Source organism: Bombina bombina, chromosome 4 (assembly GCF_027579735.1).
Source record: "Bombina bombina isolate aBomBom1 chromosome 4, aBomBom1.pri, whole genome shotgun sequence".
NCBI classification, from domain to species: domain Eukaryota; kingdom Metazoa; phylum Chordata; class Amphibia; order Anura; family Bombinatoridae; genus Bombina; species Bombina bombina.
This window is the reverse complement of record NC_069502.1, coordinates 517,714,935-517,740,625: the sequence shown is the minus strand read 5'-3', so window position 1 is coordinate 517,740,625 and position 25,691 is coordinate 517,714,935. Positions and strand designations below refer to the sequence as shown.

Here is a 25,691-nt window from a genome sequence, read left to right as displayed (position 1 = left end):
ATTGAGCTCACATTCTATTGGCTGATTGGAACAATAGGAATTTTTTGGCCATTAATTCTGATTGGCTGATAGAATACTATCAACCAATCGGAATTCAAGGGACGCCATCTTGGATGACGTCCCTTAAAGGGAACCTTCATTCACCTTTAGTCCGTCGAATGAAGAGGATGCTCCACGCCGGATGTCTTGAAGATGGAGCCGCTGCGCCGGAAGGATGAAGATAGAAGATGCCGTCTGGATGAAGACTTCTGCCCGCCTGGAGGACGACTTCTTCCCGCTTGGAGGACGACTTCTGCCAGCTTCGAGGAGGACTTCTTGCTGCTTGGATGAAGACTTCACCGGCTGGATGAAGATGGATGTCCGGTCTTCAAAACTGTAAGTGGATCTTCGGGGGTTAGTGTTAGGTTTTTTTTAAGGGTTTATTGGGTGGGTTTTATTTTTAGGTTAGGGACTTTGGGCTGAAAAAGAGCTGAATGTTCTTTTAAGGGCAATGCCCATCAAAATGCCCTTTTCAGGGCAATGGGTAGCTTAGGTTTTTTAGATAGGATTTTATTTGGGGGGTTTGGTTATGTGGATGGTGGGTTTTACTGTTGGGAGGGGGTGTTTGTAATTTATTTTGCCATGTAAAAGAGGTGTTATCTTTGGGGCAATGCCCCGCAAAAGGCCCTTTTAAGGGCCATTAGTAGTTTATTGTAGGCTAGGGGTTTAATTATTTTGGGAAGGGCTTTTAATTTTGATAGGCCTATTAGATTAGGTGTAATTAGTTTAAATATTTGATAATTTATTTTTTTATTTTTTGTGATTGTCTTTTTGTTTTTTGTAATTTAGATAATTTTATTTAATTTATTTAAATGTATTTCATTGTAGTGTAATGTTATGTTTAATTGTAAGACAGGTTAGGGTCTTATTTTACAGGTAAATTTGTATTTATTTTAACTAGGTAGTTAATAAATAGTGAATAACTAATCTACCTAGTTAAAATAAATACAAACTTACCTGTGAAATAAAAATAAAGTCTAAGCTGGATACAATATAACAAATAATTATATTGTAGCTAGCTTAGGTTTTATTTTACAGGTAAGTATTTAGTTTTAAATAGGAATAATGTAGCTATTAATAGTAAAAATTATTTGTAATTATTGTAATTATTAAGTTAGTTTAGTGGGGGTTAGGGTTACGTTAGGGTTAGGTTTAGTATAGTTGGGACGATGTTAGGGACAGCAGATTAGGGGTTAATAATAGTAATGTAGCTAGCGACGATGTTAGGGTGGCAGGTTAGGCGTTAATAAGTGTATTTAGGTAGCGACTATGTTAGGGATGGCAGATTAGGGGTTAATAAGTGTAGTTAGGTAGCGACGACGTTGGGCTTGGCAGATTAGGGTTTAATATATGTAATATAGGTGGCGGCGATGTCCGGAGCGGCAGATTAGGGGTTAATAAATTTAATTTAGTGTTTGCAGTGCGGGAGGGCCTTGGTTTAGGGGTTAATAGGTAGTTTATGGGTGTTGGTGTACGTTGTAAGACTTTAGTTATGAGTTTTATGTTACAGCTTTGTAGCGTAAAACTGATAACTACTGACTTCCGTTGGCGGTATAGATCTTGTAGTTTTCAGCTGTACCGCTCACTTTTTGTCCTGTAATGCAAATTCGTAATACCGGCATTGTGGAAGTCACATAGGAAAAGGACTTTTTAAAAGCAGCAGTAGTTACGTAGTTAGAAAGGTGTGCGGTACACCTGTAGCTACAAAACTCGTAATACCAGCGGGCGTAAAAAAGCATCGTTATGAGCCATAACAATGCTTTTTTACTCATACCACACAACTCGTAATTTGGCCGAATGTGATGTAATGTGGGCGGTGCGACTTATATGTATTACGCCTGCGCAAAACGGGGGCGCGCTTAGAGATCAAGATAGTGTATTACACAGTAGCGCATGCGCAGTCTAATTAGGAGGCGGGTGACGTAGGCAGACGGCCGCCTAACGGCCAGAATTTCTACTGAAGAGAGCTAAGAGCTACTGAAATGCTATTGGCTATTCAAATCAGCCAATAGAATTTCAGTAGCTCTTATCCTATTAGCTGATTTGAACAGCCAATAGGATTTCAGTAGCTCTCATGCTATTGGCTGATTTGAATTTGAAGACTCAAATCAGCCAATAGGAATTCAAGGGACGCCATTTTTAATCGCGTACCTTGAATTCCTATTCAGTGTATGGCGGAGATCGTATGAAGAGGATCCTCCATGCTCTATGGCTCTGCGGTCGCCGGTCTTCAGTTCCAGAGTCGCTGATCTACAGTTCCAGAGTCGCCGGTCTACCGCTCCGCGGTCATCGGTCTTCAACTCCACCCTCCGCTCCGCACCAGCTTGTTCCTGGAAGAAGAAGAGGTCGCCACTTGGAAGAAGACTTCACCGCCTGGAACAGGACCTTCTCCGCCGGTCTTCAGGACAGGTGAGGACCACTTGGGGGTTAGACTTAGGGTTTTTTAAGTGTTTTTTTGGGGGGGTTACTTTATTTAGATAGGGTGGGCAGCAATAGAGCTGAATGCCCTTTTAAGGGCAATGGCTAGTTTATGGTTTTTAGTGTTAGTTTTTTTGGGGGGGTTGGTGGGTGGGGGGTTTTACTGTTAGGGGGGGCTTTGTGTATTTTTTTTGGCAAAAGAGCTAATTATCTTGGGGCACTGCCCTGCAAAAAGCCCTTTTACGGGCTACTGGTAGTTTATTAGATTAGGGGGTGTTTTTATTTTGGGTGGGCATTTTTATTTTCATAGGGATTAGGTATAATTTTTTTTAATTTTTTTAATTTTCTTTATTATTTTCTGTAATGTTAGATTTTTTTTAATTTCTATAATTCTAGCTTAAAGGGACAGTCTACTCCAGAATTTTGATTAGACTTCCCCTTTAATTTATACTTAGTTTAGTTTTATTTTTAAAGTAGTGTTAGTTTTTTGTAATTTAAGAGTAATTTTAGTATTTTGTAAATTAGGTAATTTTGGTTCATTTAGGGGGGGTTTAAGTTAGGGGGTAGGTTTATTGCGTTGTGGGCTATGGCGGTTTAGAGGTTAATACTTTAATAGGTGTATTGCGTTGTGGGCTATGGCGGTTTATGGGGTTAATACTTGGATAGGTGTATTGTGTTGTGGGTTAATGGCGGATTAAGGGTTAATAGTTTTAATAGGAAGTTTGCGATGTTGGGGTTGGCGGATTTAGGGGTTAATAATTTAGTTATTACTTGAGGTGTGGGTTTGATGGCGGATATAGGGGTTAATAGTTTAAATAGGCATATTGCTTTGTGGGGGGTTGTCGGTCTAGGGGTTACTACATTTATTATTAGTAGTGAGAGGGCGGGATTGCGGATACAGGGGTTTTACGTGTCGGGCTTATTTTTGGGAGGCGTGTTAGATTTTTACGGGAGATTTGATATTTTCTTTACTTTTCTTAGGCACCGGCAGTTTCTAAAGTGCCGTAAGTTACTGGTGACGACAGAAATGTGTATTTGCGCACATTTCTGAATGTTGACAGTTTATTCGACTTACGTAACTTAGGTAATGCCGGCGCCATATATGTAATACCCCGATGTGCAAGGTGAAATTACAGGTGGCGCTGAAACCTGCGCCATATATTGGATCGGGCCCATAGAAAGTAGTGATAAGACATCTTTAACTCCCAGAAACACACTATGAACAGTTATAATTCCCTGTTAGCAGCAAGAAACATGAATGGAAGTTATTTGTTTTACCCTCCTTCAATGCCATGCCAGTAACACATTAGTCAGTGATTGAACTGTTTTGTGTCAGGAGTACAATACTGGCAGAAATAAAAAAACACAAAGCAACCTTCCATTACAAATATGGCTACTTGTATAGTAAGATGCACAAACAGTGTGTCATTTCTTTCTGGCAGTTTGCCATCTTGGAAAGGCCATTGTCATATTTCTAAATGACTGAAGTATCAATAGCCTTTAAAAATGTAGCTGCCAGTGCCACTATATGGACATAAGAAAATAATGACAATTTGTATATAAATGTTCCTGGAAAGACAGTACAAATACCATATTATCTGGTTCAATATTGGACATCAGCAAACACTTATTCAAGTAGAGAACAATTCTGAACTTTAACATAAGACGTGTGATACATGAATGTGTTATCATATAAGTGGCACTAAATGTTTTTCTAAAAGATCACATTTACACACAAAACAAACAAACTCACACACATTTTACTATGCACAATACATTTTAGCAACTGATTACAGGACTTTAAATTAGTATATTCTTATGAGCATTTATTTTGTTCTGCAACATCTTTTTAAGATTAACTGAAATAACAAGCGTGGTTTATAATGTATGTTTTACCCACTATATTTTATATAAGTGAATGGTTCTAGAATTGTCAGAAGCTGTAGACCCATTAACAACCCCATACATTTGGCACGATAACATTGTGTCTCATGCAGTATAATTATGGTGTTAAATCATTAAAATGCAAAAAGAAAGAAAAGTTCTAACCACTTTGTCCTCCTTTGGGAAAGCATCCGAGAGAGAGCAGAGCAGAGAAAGAAAAGAAAGAAAAAAAATTGTAAGCAGATATTAAAAAACAGGCAGGTTAGCAAAAAGGTCAAAGTTTAATAAAATGCTTTCAAGCAAATACACCATCTAACAGTTACTATGACTCAGTCAGTTGTACCATAATATTTCATGAACAGTTAATTATATTCCACAGGGGATGAAAACTGTAAGCATTTGACAAGGAAATGAAATGTCAGAAAATGTATAGGTAAAACTGTGAATTGAGATAAATAACCTAATCAGGTAAACCAATGCTAATGTGCTGGGCTAGAGTTTTTAAATCTTCCATAATAATAATAAAATGCTCTTATTTATTACGGGTTAAATGCATAGTTAACGTCAGGACAGGCATGGCAATGCACTTCGGCTTCATAAGTGAACAGGAATTCTGATTGTGAGCTACACACACATGCTGTCCGACTGGCTTAGTACTAGGTTTAGCTTCAGGGTTAAACAGAGTCCTCTGCATAGTATAATAATAAAACCATAGCACAGGGTGATTATTGCTGCACTCGGCCTCGTACAAAGAATAATGCACAATCGGTATTACAAGTGAATGATTAAAATTTAACCAAAGCATCTTAACGCGGCTGAAACTTTTTTAGCCCGCCCTATATTTAAATGGATAGCGCAAAGAGCTCTATTTGTTTTATTGTGCTTGTATTACAAGTGGCGAGTTAAATGGACATGAAACCCAAGTTTTTTTCTTTCATTATTTAGATAGAGAATGTGATTTTAAACAACTTTCTAATTGATCGAATTTGCTGGAAGAACAGTGATGCACTATTGGGAGCTAATTGAACACGTCTGGAGAACCAATGAAAAGAGGCATTTAAGTGCAGCCACCAATCAGCAGCTATCACCCAGTAATGCATTGCTGCTCCTTCTTTTCAAATAAGGATACAGAGAGAACTAAGCAAATTAGATAACTTTTGGACGTAACATGAGCACAAAAATGGAAGGAGCATGCATTGCCCTTGAGCGATGTTAATGGACCAATGGTCTTGCGCTCTACATTATACAACATTCACAATAACACAGCATACACCAATCATAAATACATTAAATTTACTTTTTATTGGACAATAAATAATCCATAAAGAAGGTAATTAATTATATTAGTAGAAAACAATGATTGTGAGAACTTGCCATTGTGAGAATTTGATACCTGAATTATACAATTAACCAAAGTTTCACAGACATGAAAGCATATTATAGATAAACAGGCACAATGTAAGAGATCATTTCCTAGATTAATCTACTTATAATACCCTTTGCTCTTACCATAACCATTTATTGTATCTTTGGCAGAAATTTCAACTATTGTCTTTGGGAATGTAAAGCTTTTTAAACTGGATTATTATAGGGAGTTTAAATAAAAACTATCATTGCTTATGTCACTGTTCTGAGAAAAGAGAAAAGGCAGTTATTTTCTGAGTAAAAAACACCAAAGGGCCACTGGGATCTTAAAAGCAACTGTATGTCTTGGAAACAATGTTAAAGCGGTGAATCTCTACTACTAAGTTGGTATATATACATACGACCGAGGATCCAAGGCAGCTCCCCTCAAATTTGACCCCTATAACAAAATCTTCTGTGTTCTTTATCTTATAGGGACAGTGCACTGTAGCATTTTCACCCCTTTAATTTGTTCATAATTGTTATTTTTTTCCTGTTGAAGTGTATTTAATGGTTTACAATAAGCACCATTACCTTAATTGGCATTTAAAATGGCTCATGGCTGTTTTTGTTTATGGTATCCCCAACTATACTAAACATGCAAATACTTAGGTATTGGTTATAGAAAAGCTATGTAAACATAGCCAGCAGAAGAAATTACAATACCAGTAGGGGCAGGAGAGATAAGTAATACAATGCTAATTCTCAATTTTCCCTCTAAGTATTGAGCATTGGTATACAGACAGATATAAGATAAGGAAGCATTTGTATGTACAGAAAGTGATAAAACAAAGGAGGTCTGATCTCCTGCAAGCTCAGAAAGAAACCCCCCCAGCTATTTTATAAATGAAAATAATCCTAAATGAGCAATTTCCCATATATTTTACACTCTGCCGCTGCTAAAACAAGTAATTGAAAACATATTAAGGGGAAACAATTTTACAGTACACTGATTAAGAGCAGATAATTATTTTTGTAACTGAGAGTACAACAAAGTTTAAAGAGAGAATAATTCCACTGAGTATTATCAGACTAACTCTACAAATATCAAAAAGTGTTCAAAATAATTAAATCGTTCCCAATCATTCATACATTAAAGTTTATTAAATTAACTAAGGAACTCACACTCATTCAGTAGCAAAGGCTGTGAATTAAAACCACTTGAACTCTGTGGTTTGCGTAATAGCTATTAGATATATCAGTCCACTATTCAATATCCCCAATCCGTTTTTGAATTAGAACTAACTAAGCCCTTACAATCCGAGGGCTGTATTAATATTAATATATGATAATAAAGGATTGGAGGACATAAATTAAACCACTTCTTAATCTATTTTCCACAAGAGTAAGCACATTAAAAACAAAACAACAGGAGAGACTAAGCTGCCCCTGCCGGACCCCTGACGCGCGTTTCACGAACGCTTCCTCAGAGGGGGTGCGGGCCGCTGCTACTCGGCGTCTTTTATTTAATTGCAATGCCCACCACTCATACCGGATTGGTTAAACGAATGGGAGTTGTCTCCCTATGATTAGCTGAATATCCTATCCATCAAAGCATCAGCATCTTACGTATAAGGAACTCGAGATTAGACAGTGGGTGTGATTCTGGTCATCGCTTAGTCATAGCGCAGTTGTAGCTAAGACCTTTTGCAAAAAAGCAAATATTATGTTGACAGTATGTACATTAACACTAACCTCTAAGATAGGAGGAATAAACTTTACAATGCAATATAAAAAATCATGCAGTACAAACACCCAATGTAAACTTAATATACTGATATCTGTCTTAAGAGCACATTTGAGACCCTTATAATAAATAACAATATAACAGTGATTATCTACTGTGAATGAATATAAGATAAAGTAACAACAAACATCGCAAACCTCTGAATAACCAGTTTGTATATTATAGTAAGCTTTAATTGTGGATCATTAGAGCCGTTTATGTGTAATAAGGGTAGGAAATGTCTGCATGTCTTATATCACATTTTGCATTAATATACCCTGTTATCAATCCGTTTCAGAGCGGGTAAAAAATAATAGTCTCGAAAATTACTTATTGTAGATGTGTAAAGAGATTTACAGATGAATTTATAATTCGTGAATCTCGATATTTACAAATAGTGCTGAGACACTTGATCGTCCAATCACATTAGCTCTAACTTTCACGCCCCGTATAGGAATGACAACTCTGCTGTGGATTGGTCCTACCGCTATGACTAAGCGATGACCAGAATCACACCCACTGTCTAATCTCGAGTTCCTTATACGTAAGATGCTGATGCTTTGATGGATAGGATATTCAGCTAATCATAGGGAGACAACTCCCATTCGTTTAACCAATCCGGTATGAGTGGTGGGCATTGCAATTAAATAAAAGACGCCGAGTAGCAGCGGCCCGCACCCCCTCTGAGGAAGCGTTCGTGAAACGCGCGTCAGGGGTCCGGCAGGGGCAGCTTAGTCTCTCCTGTTGTTTTGTTTTTAATGTGCTTACTCTTGTGGAAAATAGATTAAGAAGTGGTTTAATTTATGTCCTCCAATCCTTTATTATCATATATTAATATTAATACAGCCCTCGGATTGTAAGGGCTTAGTTAGTTCTAATTCAAAAACGGATTGGGGATATTGAATAGTGGACTGATATATCTAATAGCTATAACGCAAACCACAGAGTTCAAGTGGTTTTAATTCACAGCCTTTGCTACTGAATGAGTGTGAGTTCCTTAGTTAATTTAATAAACTTTAATGTATGAATGATTGGGAACGATTTAATTATTTTGAACACTTTTTGATATTTGTAGAGTTAGTCTGATAATACTCAGTGGAATTATTCTCTCTTTAAACTTTGTTGTACTCTCAGTTACAACTAGTTTGTCTAGTTGTTGTCAGTTGCCCTATTGAATAATCCACTCCAGGTCTCGCTGTTGTTATATACAAACTCAAATTCTAGTAATTAGAATACTATTATTACAAATTAATATAGGCTAAACCTGGTACCATTCTTATAACTCTACTCCCTTTTATTCCCCCCCCCCTCTTTTCCTCTAGATAATTATTTTTGTTGTTTAGTTTTTTAAGTAACACACGTTATTAAAATTTTACAGCAAAACATACAGCAAACATAGTAATATTGTGTGCAATAACCAAATCTTACTCTGAAAGATAAGAACATTCACATTATCCATCACATAATCAGTTCAGAATAACAGAAGGAAAAAAAAGGAAATGGTATGGAGGAGAGAAAAGGAAAAATAAGGAGAAAAGAGAAAAAGCAGGTGGGTGTCCTCTATTAACCACAATTTTTACTCTCAGTCCTGAAGAAGGCCCTGTTTTCCTTTTTACTATTGTACTGTGCCCTTCTCTACAAAATAATGCTATGTTTGTATATTTATATAGTTTTCTTTATAACATTCCCAGCCATTGCTGACTTGTTAATATAACATTTACTATTAAAGTATATTTTTTAGATATTTTTTTTACCAGTTAGTGTTTATATCCAGAACTATATTGAAGCTCACTATAGGGTGAAATATTTTGTGAGGTATCTTTGTGCTCTGCTAACTTTAAAAGAACAGGAAACCAAAAATGTTTATTTTATGATTCAGATGGCGCAGGCAATTTTAAACATTCTAATTTACTTATATTATCAAAAAAAATTTCTTGGTATCATTTGTTGAAAAGCAGGCACAATAGCTTAGAAGTGTGCATGTGTCTGGAGCATTATAAGGCAGCAGTTTCACAAGAATATTATCCATTTGCCAAAACACTGGATGGCAGCGCTATTTCTTGCCATGTAGTGGTACAGACACCTACCTAGCAGGGGCGTGCAGTCATGGGAGGCAGAGCCTCACCTGTTATAAAAAGAAAATAAAGTAAAAAGAAAATAATACAAAACTCACCAAATGTTCTGAGATTTGCTGCAGGGAGAGAGGCAGCAACAAGCTCAGCCTTCCTTGATTGTGCAAACACTTGGATGGAGCGTGGACCCCCTGTCTGACAATAAAGTCCTAATTAGACATTCATGATTTAGCTAGATCATACAATCTTGAAGAGATTTCCAATTTACTTCTATCATTTAATTTGCTTCCTTCTCTTGTTATCCTTTGCTGAAATGTTTATCTAGGTAAGCTCAGGAGCAGCAAAGAACCTAGGTTCTAGTTGCTGACTGGTGGCTGCATATTATATATATATATATATCCTATATTATAAAAGCCTAGGTATGTTTGTCCGATGCAGTCACGCGCAGTAGAGACTGCAGTCCAAGACAAACATACCTGGCTGTAAGGAAGGATCAGTCAGTGAGGATCAGACAGCAGAGAGGGGAGACAGGAGCGGGGGTGGGGGGATGGAAGCGGGGGGGACCCCTGGACTACAGGGAAAAAAAAGTTGAGAGCAGCAGGGAAGGGGAAGGAGGGAGGGAGGGAGAGGGTATTCAAGTGGATGGGAGTTTTGGCCTGTGTACACAGGCTTTAGGACTAGTATATATATATATATATATATATATATATATATACTGATTGTCATTGGCTCACCCATGTGTTCAGTTAGAAACCAGTAGTGCATTGCTGCTCCTTCAACAAATGATTCCAAGAGAATGAAGCACATTTGGTAATAGAAGTAAACTGGAAAGTTTTTTTAAAATTGTATGTTCTACCTAAATCATGAAAGAAAAATTTTGTCCCCTTTTCCTGTAATTCTATACTGAAATTGTGAGCCTTTCAGTTCCTGTTAGAAATGGAAGTGCAGAACACTGTTAAATCCAGCACAACCATTGGCTGCACACTCTAGTGACCTATTTATAACTGTCCCTAATTGGAAACAGCAGAGAAGGTAACCTAAGTTACAACATGGCAGCTCCCAGTGTTTTATAGACACTAAAAACTTTACACTTATTTTCACACTATTTAAACAGCTAATTAAGCTTTAAAAACTACATCTACATGTTATTCTCAGACTAATCTTTTATTTGAATGCATCATTCTATCTAGCATTTGTTTAGTGTTTAATATCCCTTTAAATGATAATGCACACACAGAATAGGGGATTCAAGGGGAGCCATACTAGGCAGACCTAGCTACCTGTAAGCCCTGATTTCCTTTCCATTCCAATTGCAAGCTGCCTGCCATTCATCGACTACTTTGTACACACTGTGCTCTCTGATTGTTAGTAGTTATACAGGTAGCAGCAGTATTTAGCAATACTTTGCTTGTTCATTGGTGTCATTCAACATTGCTGAATGCTGCTCCTTCTGATTGTGTAAATAGTAAAAATTAAACAGCGCCACAAGACGGCTTGTTTGTTCACACATGAAAACTCATATGTATATGAGCAGACAGCAGAGGTGGCAGTTAACAAGCCAAGTTCAGCACAAAAATACTATTAAAAAGCAAACTGAAAGACAAGAAACACTAATCAGTAAAGCATTTACAAGCAACATGGTCAGTGAGTTTTTATATAAGAACAGGCATACACATAATTCATTTGCTATGAAGTGTTCCTTCATAGCAGCACCAGTTCAAGAGAGGGAGGGAAATAATGCATGCTGGGAATTGGAGTCCAAAACTGCATTTACACAATACTGAGAAGGATATGATGAACTATAAATTCCAGAATGCTTTGTAATTTCCAGAATACTGTGCTTCTTCCTCTAACACTGAACTACCTTAAGAGAATTAAAAGACATAGAAACTAACATTCTGGTGGGCAGGTAAATTGAGGAGGGGGCAAATGCCCCCCCCCCCTTCTGGACACCCATGGTGGGTGTGTTAATTTTTATGTGTATTACAAGTTAAAAGTAAACGTGTTTGCTCGAGCGCAATCAAATTTAACGTGAGTGAGGTTAGCGCAACTGAAGACCTCGCATAAAGAGTTAAGGATAAAATAAAAGTTGCACCAAACACTACATAAATACATTAAAATCAACACAGCTACACTCATATATAAACACTATCTAATAAAAAATATTCATAAAAATATTAATATTTTTTTTTTTTATAAGGGTTCGAAGGTATATGGCCATGAATTTGACTGCAAAAGGCATATATATATATATATATATATATATATATATATATATATATATATATATATAGTGTATATGTGTGTGTGTGTATATATATATATATATATATATACACACAGTAGATAGATATATTTCTATCTATATATCTATATATATCTATATAGATAGATAGATAAATAGATAGATAGATAGATAGATGGAGAGAGAGAGAGAGAGAGAGAGAGAGAGAGAGAGAGAGAGAGAGAGAGAGAGAATAGAGTAATAGAATAGAATAAAAAATTCTATAATAATATTTAATAATGTATGTGTGTTTACTGAAAATATTTTACACTCCAAAATTTCTTTATATAGGGGAAATGTTTTGTATTTTAAAATTGATATTCATATTATATATATATATATATATATATATATATATATATATATATATATATATATATATATATATATATATATAAATAAAAAAAAATCTATGAAGAACATAGGAATGTAAAATATGTGTAATGCACTTCAAGTTGTGCGCTTTAGGACTAACGCAGTGATGGGTAAAGGGTTGGTGCACATAATAAATAATTAGTTATCTTAAGTAACGTTATTGAATACAATAATAAATATTTACATATTTTATATTTATTATAGATACGGTAAAATATACATATATATTCTTCTATTGATTAGAATATTTTAGTACATCTAATTATTTGCATTAATATATTTTTCAATATTTTATATTTAATATTTTTATAATAAAGGTATATATCTGATAATGCTAATGTAAAATATATATCTATACCTATATATCTCCATTCTCTATAAATATACAGGTATGATATATACAGATATAAATAGGAATATCTATTTAAAATAAAATAACATTTTCCTGTATGGGAAGAACATTGGAATATGAAATATAAAGATCTCCTGTAGGTTTAGCGAGCTATAAGTGTTAGGTTTTTATCTTCGGCGCTCTCTATGGGGAGAACAAGTTGGCATGGTCACAATATCCAAAGTCCTTTAGTTAGCGCGCATCAGATTTCACTCACACGCAAAAGTTTTACCTTAAACTTGTAATACCCACACTAACCGACGCGTGCAAAATCTTTACTTCTGGCAAAAATGCTAAATAAATGCGGCCCTGTATGTGCTGCTTACTTTTTAATTCTATTGGTGACTATCTAGTGGATTTTATACTATTGCTCAACTAAAAGGGCACAGAAAATATGTCATGTATAAAAAGGAACAATAAAACAAAAACATAAATTATGCTTACCAGATAATTTCCTTTCCTTCTGTATGAGGAGAGTACACGGCTTCATTCCTTACTTGTGGGAATACAGAACCTGGTCACCAAGAGGAGGCAAAGACACACCAGCTAAAGGCTTAAATACCTACCACACTTCCCTCATGTCCCAGGCATTCTGCCAAAGGGAACAAGGAACAGTAGGAGAAATATCAGGGTATAAATGGTGCCAGAAGAACAAAACAAAATTTAGGTCCGCCCTTCGGAGAATATGGGCGGGGGCCGTGGCCTCTCCTCATACAGAAGGAAAGGAAATTATCTGGTAAGCATAATTTGTGTTTTCCTTCTTAATATGAGGAGAGTCCACGGCTTCATTCCTTCCTTGTGGAAAACATACACCCAAGCTCCAGAGGACAATGAATGAACGGGAGGACAAAAAAGGAGGCGGACCCTATTCTGAGGGCACCACAGCCTGCAAAACCTTTCTCCCAAAAGTTGCTTCAGCTGAAGCAAAAACGTTAAACTTGTAAAATTTAGAAGAGGTATGTAAGAAGGACCAGGTAGCCGCCCTACAAATCTGATCCATAGAGGCCTCATTCTTGATGGCCCAAGAGGAAGCCACTGCTCTAGTTGAATGAGCCTTAATCCTCTGAGGAGGCTTATGTCCCTGTGTCTCATAATCTAAGCGAATAATGCTCCTCAGCCAAAAAGATAAGAAAGTGGATGAGGCATTCTGCCCCTACACTTCCCAGAATAGACAACAAACAAAGAAGAAGTCTGTCTAAACTCCTTCGTAGCCTGAAGATAGAACTTCAAGGCTCAAACCACATCCAAATTATGAAGTAACCGTTCCTTCGAAGAAGAAGGAACCACAATCTCCTGATTGATGTTGCGATCTGGAACGACCTTAGGAAGAAAACCGAACCGAGTACGAAGAACATCCTTATCAGCATGAAATACTAGTTAAGGAGGCTCACATTGCAAGGCAGCCATTTCAGAGACTCTGCATGCCAAAGCAATAGCAGTAGAAAAAGAACCTTCCAAGACAGTAATTTAATGTCATCTACATGCATAGGCTCAAATGGAGCCTTCTTCAAAACTTTAAGAATAAGATTTAAACTGTAAGGAGGAGCACTAGATCTAAACACAGGCCTGATTCTAGCCAGAGCCTGAACAAAAGATTGAACATCTGGAACCCCCACGAGTCTCTTGTGCAGTAAAACAGATAGGGTCAAAATCTGTCCCTTAAGGGATCTAGCAAAAAGGCCCTTCTCCAGACCATCCTGGAACAAGGAAAGAATCCTGGAAACACTGACCTTATGCCAGGGGGATCCACGCTCTTCACACCAGAATAAGTAGGTCCTCCACACCTTATGAAAGATGCGACGAGTAACCAGTTTACGAGCTTGAATGAGAGTATCGATAACTTATAGAAACCTCTCTTGGCTAGGATTAAGCGTTCAATCTCCACGCAGTAAACCTCAGATAATCTAGATTTTGATGAACAAAAGGAACATGTTCCAGCAGATCCCTGCGACAAGTTAAATTCCATGGAGGAGATGACGACATCCCCACTAGATCCGCAAACCACATCCTTTGTGGCCACGATGGAGCAATCAGTATCACTGATGCATGCTCCTGCTTGATGCGGGCCACAACTCGAGGAAGGAGAGGTAATGGCAGAAAAATGTATATTAGACTGAACCTCCAAGGCACCACTAATGCATCTATTAGCTCCGCATGAGGATCCCTGGATCTCGACCCATACCTGACCCTTACCTGACCCATACCGGAGTCCCCCATCTGTTGCATATCTCCGCAAACACCTCAGCATGGAGAGACCATTCCCCCGGATGAAAGGCTTGTCTGCTGAGAAAATCCGCTTCCCAGTTGCCCACACCCGGAATGTGGATTGCTGACAACGAACAGTTTTGGGCCTCCGCCCACTCCAGAATCCGAGATACCTCCTCGTTTCTCCCTGGTGGTGTAAGCCACCAAGGTGATATTGTCTGATTGGAACCTGATAAACTGGGATGAACCCAGACGGGGCCAAGCTTTCAGAGAATTGAAGATTGCTCGAAGTTCCAGAATGTTGAGCGAAAGAGAGTTCTCCTCCAGAGATCAAAGGCCCTGAGCCTTCTTGGCTCCCCAAACTGTTCCCCATCCTGAGAGACTTGCATCTGTAGTCACAATCTTCCAGAATGGTCTTAAAAAGGATGTCCCTGTGATCTGGACAGAGCCACCAAGAAAGCGATTCTCTCGACAGGTTGTCTAGAGAGATCTGTTGAGACAGATCCGAATGATTACTGTTCCACTGTCTCAGCATGCACAGCTGTAACGGTCTGAGACAAAACCTGGCAAAGGGAATTATGTCCATGCTGGACACCATGAGACCAATCACCTCCATACACTGTACCAGATAGGGCCTTGAGGAGGTCCAGAGGGCAAGATGTGCCAAAGCCAATTTGCAGTGTCTCTGGTCTGAAAGAAATATCCTCATGATTAGTGAGTCTATTATAGTGCCCAGGAATTCTACCCTGGTGCTTGGAATAAGAACTCTTTTCTAAGTTTATCATCCATCCATGGGATCGAAGGAGAGAGAGAAGAGATTCCGAATGTTCTTCCGCTAGACGAAAGGATGGTGCTTGTACCAGAATATCATCCAAGTAAGGTGCTACTGCAATACCCTGGGTTCTGGCCACGACTAAGAGAGCCCCCAGAACCTTTGTGAACATTCTTGGGGCAGTAGCTAGGCCAAACGGAAGAGCAATAAACTGGAAGTGCTGGTCAAGGAAGGTAAACCTTAGTAACTGAAAGTGTTCCCTGTGGATTGGGACATGAAGGTAAGCATCCTTCAGATCTATAGTGGTCATTAACTGTCCCTTCTGGACTAAGGGAAGGATAGACTTTATCTTCTCCATCTTGAATGAGGAGACATTCAAAAACTTGTTTAAACACTTTAGGTCCAGAATCGGGCGGAAAGTTCCCTCCTTCTTTGGGACCATGAAAAGGTTTGAGTAGTATCCCAAGCCTCGTTCCTCTATGGTAACCGGGACAATGACTCCTAAGGAGGACAGATCCTGAAGGCACCCCAGAAAGTCATCCCTATTCTCTGGTTTTGATGACAGATTTGAGAGAAAGAATCTGTCCTTGGGTGGAAGATACTTGAACCCAATTCTGTAACCCTGAGCAATGACCTCCAGGACCCAAGGATCATGCAGATCCCTGAACCAAGCTTCTGAGAAGAGCGAAAGTCTGCCCTATACCTGATCCATAGACGCACCGGGGACGACCCCTTCATGCTGTTTTATTCTCAGTGGGATTCTTGCTCTGCTTGGACTTATTTCAGGACTGACCCCGGATTCAAAGTCTTAGGTTGCTCGGTCTTAGTGGAGGATTGCTGGCGCTGGGATTTATCAGAACCAAAGGAACAAAAATTATTAGATTGTCCCTTAGATCTTTTTATCTTGCGGTAGGAAGGCAAACTTGCCCCCTGTAACCGTGGAAATAATGGAGTCCAGGCCTGGACCAAACAAAATCTTACCCTTGAATGGAAGGGAAAGGAGTCTGGACTTGGATGTCAAGTCCGCAGACCATGACTTAAGCCACAGAGCCCGGCAGGCCTGAACAGAAAACACAGACGTTTTAGCATTTAAACTAATAATTTGCATATTCCCATCAAGAATAATATTGAGGGGACCTTCCTCAATCAATTGCGATAAGGAGTCACACCAGTAGGTAGCTGCTCTCGCAACCACGGCAACTGCTGCCGCTGGTTAAAATAAATATCCTGAATGATGAAACATCTTTAACAGAGTTTCCATCTTTTTATCCATGGGCTATTTGAACAACGAACTACCCTGCTGTGAGATAGTAGTTCATTTTGCAAGCGTGGAGACCGCGCCATCCACCTTAGGGATGGAACTCCAGTCCGAGACTGGGAACAGTTTCTTAAAGGCAGACGAAGGGGTGAAGGAAGAACCAATCCTCTCCCATTTGTTCTTAATAATGTTTGCCATCTTTACAGGAACCGGGAAAGTCTGAGGAACAACCCTGTCTTCGTAAACTCTATCCAGTTTAGGAATTAAAGGTTCTTCAGGCAGTTTGGCCTCTGGAACCTCTAAGGTAGCCAGAACTTCCTTTAAAAGAAAGCGCAAGTGCTCCATCCTAAATCTAAAATCTGGTTCCTCCGCAATCGGAGGCTTAGAGACAGCCGATTCAGACCCAGAAAGTTCACACTCTGAAGTATCAGAAATAACTTTATTGGCTATAGCCAACAAACTAGATGATGACCCCTGGGAAGGATAGCAATATTTGACGTTTCGCTTGTGCTTAGCGGGGCGAGGTAAAGCACTAATGGCCGCAGACACCGCCGTTTGTAACTGCGCAGTAAAGTCTGGAAAAGGCCTCCTCCAGATGGAGGATCAGGTGTGCTATGGGAAACTGCATCTGTATTAGGAGATGAAAGCAGGGTGCGCACCTCACGGGCCGGGACCCCTCAGAGGTGGAAGGCTCAGTGGTATCAAGCATGTTAACCTTTTTTGACATAATCACGTTTTCAAGGCATGTGGAACATAATTGAGAGGGCGGGTATACCTCGGCCTCCTCATAATATAAACAGGCATTAGTCTTCGGTATAGAGGGAGTACCTTCTAAAGCATCAGAGTCCTCCATAGCTATGGGATATGTCCTAATATAACAATAACGAACGTTATGTAAAATATAAAAACGCACCTTTATACCCCGAATGGCTGGGGCACTCACTACCTATGATAAATATGGGTTATCACCCAACGCTAGACGTTAAAGAGTTCCTATTGCTCCTAAAGACTAACGGCTAGATTTAGAGTTTTGTCGGTAAAGACCCGCATAGCTAATGCTGCTTTTTTTCCTACCGCTGCTTCCAAACAACGCTGGTATTTAGAGTTGTCTGAAGGGCTACGTTAGGCACCAAAAAGGGAGCGTTGAGCCTAATTTAGCTCCACTTCAACCCTCAATACCAGCGTTGCTTACGGTAGCAGTAAGCAGCTAAAACGTGATTGTGCACGATTTCCCCATAAGAAACAATGGGGCAGTTTGGGCTGAAAAAAAAACCTAACACCTGCAAAAAAGCAGCGTTCAGCTCCTAACGCAGCCCCATTGTTTCCTATGGGGAAACACTCTCTAAGTCTACACCTAACACCCTAACATGTACCCCGAGTCTAAACACCCCTAACCTTACACTTATTAACCCCAAATCTGCCGCCCCCACTATCGCTGACCCCTGCATATTATTATTATTAACCCCTAATCTGCCGCTCCGGACACCACCGCCACCTACATTATACTTATTAACCCCTAATCTGCTGCCCCCAACATCGCCGACACCTATATTATATTTATTAACCCCTAATCTGCCCCCCCCCAACGTCGCCGACACCTAACAAGTATTAACCCCTAATCTGGCGACCGGACCTCGCCGCTACTATAATAAATGTATTAACCCCTAAAGCTAAGTCTAACCCTAACACCCCCCTAAGTTAAATATAATTTTAATCTAACGAAATAAATTAAATCTTATTAACTAATGTATTCTAATTTAAAACTAAATACTTACCTGTAAAATAAACCCTAATATAGCTACAATCTAACAAATAATTATATTGTAGCTATTTTAGGATTTATATTTATTTTACAGGCAACTTTGTATTTATTTTAACTAGGTACAATAGCTATTAAATAGTTATTTACTATTTAATAGCTACCTAGTTAAAATAATTACAAAATTACCTGTAAAATAAATCCTAACCTAAGTTACAATTAAACCTAACACTACACTATCAATAAATTAATTAAATAAATTACCTACAATTACATACAATTAAATAAACTAAACTAAATTACAAAAAATAAAAAAAGATTACAAGAATATTAGGCTAATTACACATACTCTAAGCCCCCTAATAAAATAAAAAAAGCCCCCCAAAATAATAAAGGTCCCTACCCTATTCTAAATTAAAATGTAATCAGCTCTTTTACCAGCCCTTAAAAGGGCTTTTTGCGGGGCATGCCCCAAAGTAATCAGCTCTTTTGCCTGTAAAAAAAAATACAACCCCCCCCAACATTAAAACCCACCACCCACATACCCCTACTCTAACACACCCAAACCCCCCTTAAATAAACCTAACACTACCCCCATGAAGATCTCCCTACCTTGAGTCATCTTCACCCAGCCAGGCTGAAGTCTTCATCCGTTGGGGCAGAAGAGGACATCCAGACCGGCAGAAGTCTTCATCCTATCCGGGCCAAAGAGGACATCCGGACCAGCAGACATCTTCATCCAAGCGGCATCGTCTATCTTCATCCATTCGGAGTGGAGCGGAGCCATCTTCTTCCCAGCCGACGTGGATCCATCCTATTCAACCGACGCCTACTCGCCGAATGAAGGTTCCTTTAAATGACGTCATCCAAGATGGCGTCCCTCGAATTCTGATTGGCTAATAGGATTCTATCAGCCAATCGGAATTAAGGTAGGAAAAATCTGATTGGCTGATTCAATCAGCCAATCAGATTCAAGTTCAATCCGATTAGCTGATCCAATCAGCCAATCAGATTGAGCTCGCATTCTATTGGCTGTTCCGATTAGTGTTTGTTTGTTTTTTTTGTAATTTAGTTTAGTTTATTTAATTGTATGTAATTGTAGGTAATTTATTTAATTAATTTATTGATAGTGTAGTGTTAGGTTTAATTGTAACTTAGGTTAGGATTTATTTTACAGGTAATTTTGTAATTATTTTAACTAGGTAGCTATTAAATAGTAAATAACTATTTAATAGCTATTGTACCTAGTTAAAATAAATACAAAGTTAAAATAAATACAAATAATTATTCGTTAGATTGTGTCTATATTAGGGTTTATTTTACAGGTAAGTATTTAGTTTTAAATAGGAATACTTTAGTTAATAAGATTTAATTTATTTTGTTAGATTAAAATTATATTTAATTTACGGGGGTGTTAGGGTTAGGGTTAGACTTAGCTTTAGGGGCTAATACATTTATTATAGTAGCGGCGAGGTCTGGTCGGCAAATTAGGAGTTAATACTTGAAGTTAGGTGGCGGCGACGTTGGAGGGGGGCAGATTAGGGGTTAATAAATATTATGTAGGTGTCGGCGATGTTATGGGCAGCAGATTAGGGGTTCATAGGGATAATGTAGGTGGCGGTGATGTGCGGTCGGCAGATTAGGGGTTAATACTTGAAGTTAGGTGGCGGCGACGTTGGAGGGGGGAAGATTAGGGGTTAATAAATATTTATTATAGTGGCGGCAATGTGGGGGGGCCTCGGTTTAGGGGTACATAGGTAGTTTATGGGTGTTAAGGTACTTTAGAGCACTGTAGTTAAGAGCTTTATATACCGGCGTTAGCCCATAAAGCTCTTAACTACAGCCTTTCCATGGGCGGTAGGAGTCTTGTCGGTAGAGGTGTAACGCTCACTTCCGCCAAGACTCTAAATACCGGCGTTAGGGAGATCCCATTGAAAAGATAGGATACGCAATTGGCGTAAGGGGATCTGCGGTATGGAAAAGTCGCGGCTTGAAAGTGAGCGGTACAACTTTACCTGGCCGACTCTAAATACCAGCGGGTGGCCAAAAGCAGCGTTAGGACCCTTTAACGCTGCTTTTGACAGCTAAAGCATAACTCTAAATCTAGGTGTAAGGGTCCCTAGCTTGCCCTAGAGTATAATGATAGACAATGTATTAAAGAGCGCCTAATGGGTGGTAAGGCAAAGGAAATAGGAAATGATAACCTATTATGACATATTAAACATATTAAAATTCTAAAATATTTTAAAACAATTTAAAACATTTAAACATTTATTGAGTAACAGGTTAGAATCACCTGTCGCACCTTGAGGGTGAAAAATTAAAAAATGGGTAAAAAAAATATGTGAAAATTATGTGAAATAATGTGTGATTTTTTTCACACATTATTTCACATAATTTTCACATATTTTTTTTACCAATTGTTTCATTTTTCACCCTCAAGGTGCGACATAGGACAACTAAAGGATATTGTATTTTGATGAACTATACCTTCTGACTTTATTTGTGTCACTACCAATCTGATCTCATTCACACGCAAGATTCTCAAAGCTCTATTTGATCATTCACATTTTTACTTTATATTTATTGTGCGGTTTTTAAGATTTTATAAATTTTTGTGTTCATCATGGATCCATGATTTTCTTTGTGTAATTCTAACCTATAACTCAATAAATGTTTAAATGTTTTAATTTTTTTAAAAAATATTTTAGAATTTTAATATGTTTAATATGTCATAATAGGTTATCATTTCCTATTTCCTTTGCCTTACCACCCATTAGGCACTCCTTTAGCTTTTATACATTGTCACTCACCACCTATGACCCAGACACACAGAGTAAATCGCTTCTCTCCGATAACCAGCACGGTCAGAGAGTAGGAAGTGAAACTACAACCACACCCTGTCACATGGAGCGTAACCTAGGACCGCCTCCACTAAGGAAAAGCGTGCCAAGCTTGTAAAGCTGCACAGCTGTAAAGTGAAAGTAACCTGTATGTTCTAACCTCAGCCTATGAGTCTCAGAAAACATCTCACCCATAACACAGTATAAATCAAATAAAAATGTATGAGATTAATTCCCACTGTTCAATAACACCCCCTCAGGAGATATTAACCCTTGATTCCATACAGATAAAAGGAACCACACTGTGACCCTGTCTTCTAGCGTTACCATATGTGTAAAAAATGAAACGATCTTACCGGAATCTATGCTGTGGAACAGAAAGACAGCCTCTCAAGTGTGACAGTCTTGTACCATCACTCCTGACATGGACTTGAGTGATGAAAGCAGGCAGTGAAACTCGTCAACACCGATTGCTTAGGAGCTGTTAATATGAGTCTGGATGGGTTCGCAGAAAGACTCTCCCTGCATCTCCAGACCATAACTTTTGGCAATGCTCTCACTGAGAAGCTGACAAGACTACTTAAAACTCCAGTTCCATTTCAAAGGGTAGATATCCTTCATAAGGAGCTACTCCGACACTTCTCTGCCAACCTCCTGTGACGAAAGGCAAAGAATGACTGGGATATGAGGGAAGTGGGAGAGGTATTTAAGCCTTTGGCTAGGGTATCTTTGCCTCCTCCTGGTGGCCAGGTTCTGTATTCCCACAAGTAAGGAATTATGCAGTGGACTCTCCTCATATTAAGAAGGAAAACATATTGGCTTACAGATGTGTTCTTAAAGGGACATTAAACTCAAACATTTTCTTTCATGATTAAGAACATGCAATTTCAAATAACTTTACAAATGATTTTTGTTATTTAATTTGCTATGTTCTGTTGGTATTCTTTGTTGAAAAGCATACCTAGGTAGGCTCGTGAGCAGCAATGTACCACTGGGAACTAGCTACCGATTGGTGGCTGCACTTATATCCCTCTTGTCATTGGCAACCCCAGTGTGTTCAGCTAGTCCCAGTAGCGCATTGCTTCACCTTCAACGAAGGATACCAAAAGAATGAGGCAAATTTGATAACAGAACTAAATTGGAAAAAGTTGTTTACAATTGAATGCTTGATCTGATTCCTGAAAGAAAAATTGGGAGGTTTTATGTTCCTTTAACGTGGTTTAAACCTACATTGAAATCGCATTTTTACGCACAGCATACTGCCACATTATGTTTTGTAAAAAATGAATTAGATGAATCTGTGCACTGGTGAAATAAGCACAAACAAGATATATGGAATGTTTTTATTTTCCTTTGTTGCATCTATTTTTTTTTTAATACACTGCACGGTTTTGTGCTGAATAAATCTCTTTATTAATGCTTGTACCCAGCAACACAGCCATGGGAGCTGCCTCTGTAAGTCAGCAAGCATAAATTCTATTTGACTTCAAATATTAAAAAGACTAAAAACGCACCTTACCTGCTCAATGTATGTTTAGAACAAACATTAAACAAATATATGTGGCTTCAGAATCAGATAAGTAAGACTTGGTCTTATTTTTATGGTAATAAGTGACCCTCACTTGCCTGGAAAGACTGAATTCCGTTTTATTTTAAAGATTGCTAAATCTATAAAAGGAAAGAAAGTTCATTTGCAGACATCTCAAGGGTATTTATCAAAATGTTTACAAATGGCTGTACTTTCTAATTTAAATCTATGGCACAGAAACAATTTGTAAAATGGAGTTAGTTTAATAATGGGATAAATATGATCCATAAGATACTACAACATAGCATAGGTCTACAGTGCTGCATAGTAGTTAGTAGGGATGTGCGTTTATCTAGTTTAGCAGCAAACAAATTACAAATATGGAGGCCGCCAGCAGCGTATGGCTTTTAAGGGCCAGATTTCTTCTTGTGAAAATACAACACACTAAGATCAATACAAATCCAGATCTTCGTGTGTTGCACTTTCACAAGAATAAATCCGTCTCTGAAAATAGCTGAACTCCACAGGTGGCCGCCATATTCAGCATTTGTTTGCTGCCGAAATAGACAAATACACCACCCCAGTAGTTAGGTTAAAATTAACACCCATTTGTTAGAAAGCTTCCATTGTCAAAAATGGTAAAAAAAAAAGTTAAGCATAATATTAATTAGGATAAAAAGGGGCTGGAAAGAGTTAAAGAGACACTGTACTATAAAATTAGTTTCTCCATAATGTGTTCCATATCACATGTTAAACCTACGGCAGAGTACTACATATATGGCACATTGTTCCTTCATGTTTATTTATGTATTTGAAATAAATACGACATGCTCATAACAATGGGCTTAGCCTGCAAGTAAAGCTGACCTGTTAAAGGTATTTATCTTAGGTATTGAAATGCTAATTATGGCAGGTGGGGATACAACAAGTAAAAGTAACTATTTCAAATAAGAAATAGAGGTAAAGGAGACATTGAAAACAAATTAATAGACTCCAGCGTGTAAAATTAGGAACACAAAGGGGAGAACATTTTAGAGTACTATGTCCCTTTAAAGTGTTCAAACTTGATTAAAAGCATTTAAACTGTATTTCCTTCCTAGACATCTGAAAGAGTGACAGTATTTTCTATTTTAAGTCTTATTAAAAATGCATAATAGTGGGCTGCTTAATAACTGATGCTTTTCACTAACCTGAGTGTTTCCCTGTAACAGGTATTTTTCATAAGCATCTCTCCTTGAAGGGGAAATGTGGTGATTCTGTTAAATGATAAGAGTAGAGATGGACAGTTGTTTGATACTTTATACAGATACCTATTGTTGAGCTTAGTTTTTTTTTAATACCTTTTACAAAATTCCCCATATATTTTGAACATTGAATTTAATATTCTAAAATCAAATATGATTTTTCAACATTAAATGTATGGGGGGGAATTGAAACTCTGAGGGTATTGACATATAGTAAAGAAAATACATGCCATCTAAAAAAATAATAATCCTGTCAACCTATTTAAGCTAATATTTGTGTAACACAAATAAATGCAGGACCCATAAACATCTAAGTTCATAAACAACTAAGCTTAGATCATCAAAATTGTTTATTCATTTACCTTAAGCTCTTGGCCCTTTTTCAAATAAAAACATTGATGTTTCTGCTAATATAGTAATCCTTATCCTTTTATATTTTCATTAACTAAAATGCTACCAAAAGGAACAATGGAAATTAAATGAATGGGGATAAGCTAATTATAATGATTGGCTGTGAACCAATGCTAAAAGATGAAAAATAAAATTGAAGATAGAAATGGAAAAATATTGATAAAACAATCAATGATACAAAATTAGACAACTCAATGAAGAAATAAGCTATATTATGTATATTTATTACCATTATTGTAATAACAGTGGTGCTGGTTGTGTCTTTCTGACTTTATATTTGTCTATGAGGTTGATGGACTTATGTAGGGTCATAGGTCATATTTTGTTTCAAATACAACTGTACTGTAATGCAGTGTGGGGGTAAATGTGAATATTTGAGCCTCTATTTGACTCACTGGTACTCACAGAGGAATACCTTTAAAATCTGTTCTGTCTTAAGCCCTTAAAATAAGTGCAGAGCAACCCTGATTATGTAGATCAAATCTTGCGCTACTGTATACTGGTGACTCTGTATGATTTTACTTACATTGTTTGAGCGGAGAGATACACGACCTCCACATCGAGCACAAAATTTTCTTCGACAATAAGAGCACAAATGTCCACAGCCATCTGCAAACTTTGTTTTGTGACATATACCACACGTTGGCGCATCATCCTTGTGCTCTCCAGGGTAGCGACGCGTGTCTTCGCCTATTTTTCTTATTTGCTCTTTATAGCTTTCAAACTGTTGATGCAGTCGCCTGTACAAGACAGGGAATAAATAACAGGGGATAAGAACAAAAACAAACATAAATCCTTCACTGTAATTATATACAAAAATAAATCATTTCAGTTTTAGTGTCATTAACTCTAAGGGGTCTATTTATATATGTGTGGACAGACATGATCCGCTATAGCGAACCATGTCTTGTGAACTTCTGGTGCAATTCCTGCCCCCTGCAGATTAGCAGGTGGTGTCAATCAGCCCGATCGTTCGTGATCAGGCGGATAGCTATATGCCGCCTCAGAAGGGGCGTATGAGTTTAGGAACAGCAGTCTTAAGACTGCTACTTCTTAACTCCTGTTTCCGGCGAGCCTG

The 25,691-nt window shown here is 38.0% G+C and overlaps 1 protein-coding gene across 2 annotated transcripts in view; it reads right to left on the bottom strand.

Moving 5' to 3' along the window:
* Nucleotides 1-25,691, bottom strand: part of RIMS1 (regulating synaptic membrane exocytosis 1) — an 831,266-nt gene that overhangs the window by 589,742 nt on the left and 215,833 nt on the right. The window contains exons 2-3 of one of the 2 annotated variants that reach the window (XM_053710432.1): nucleotides 25,140-25,353; nucleotides 4,507-4,518 (exon numbers count right to left, since the gene is read on the bottom strand). In XM_053710432.1, coding sequence (XP_053566407.1) covers nucleotides 4,507-4,518; nucleotides 25,140-25,353 — 226 coding nt within the window. The remainder of the gene's footprint in view (nucleotides 1-4,506; nucleotides 4,519-25,139; nucleotides 25,354-25,691) is intronic. The other variant, XM_053710433.1, reaches the window with a different exon arrangement.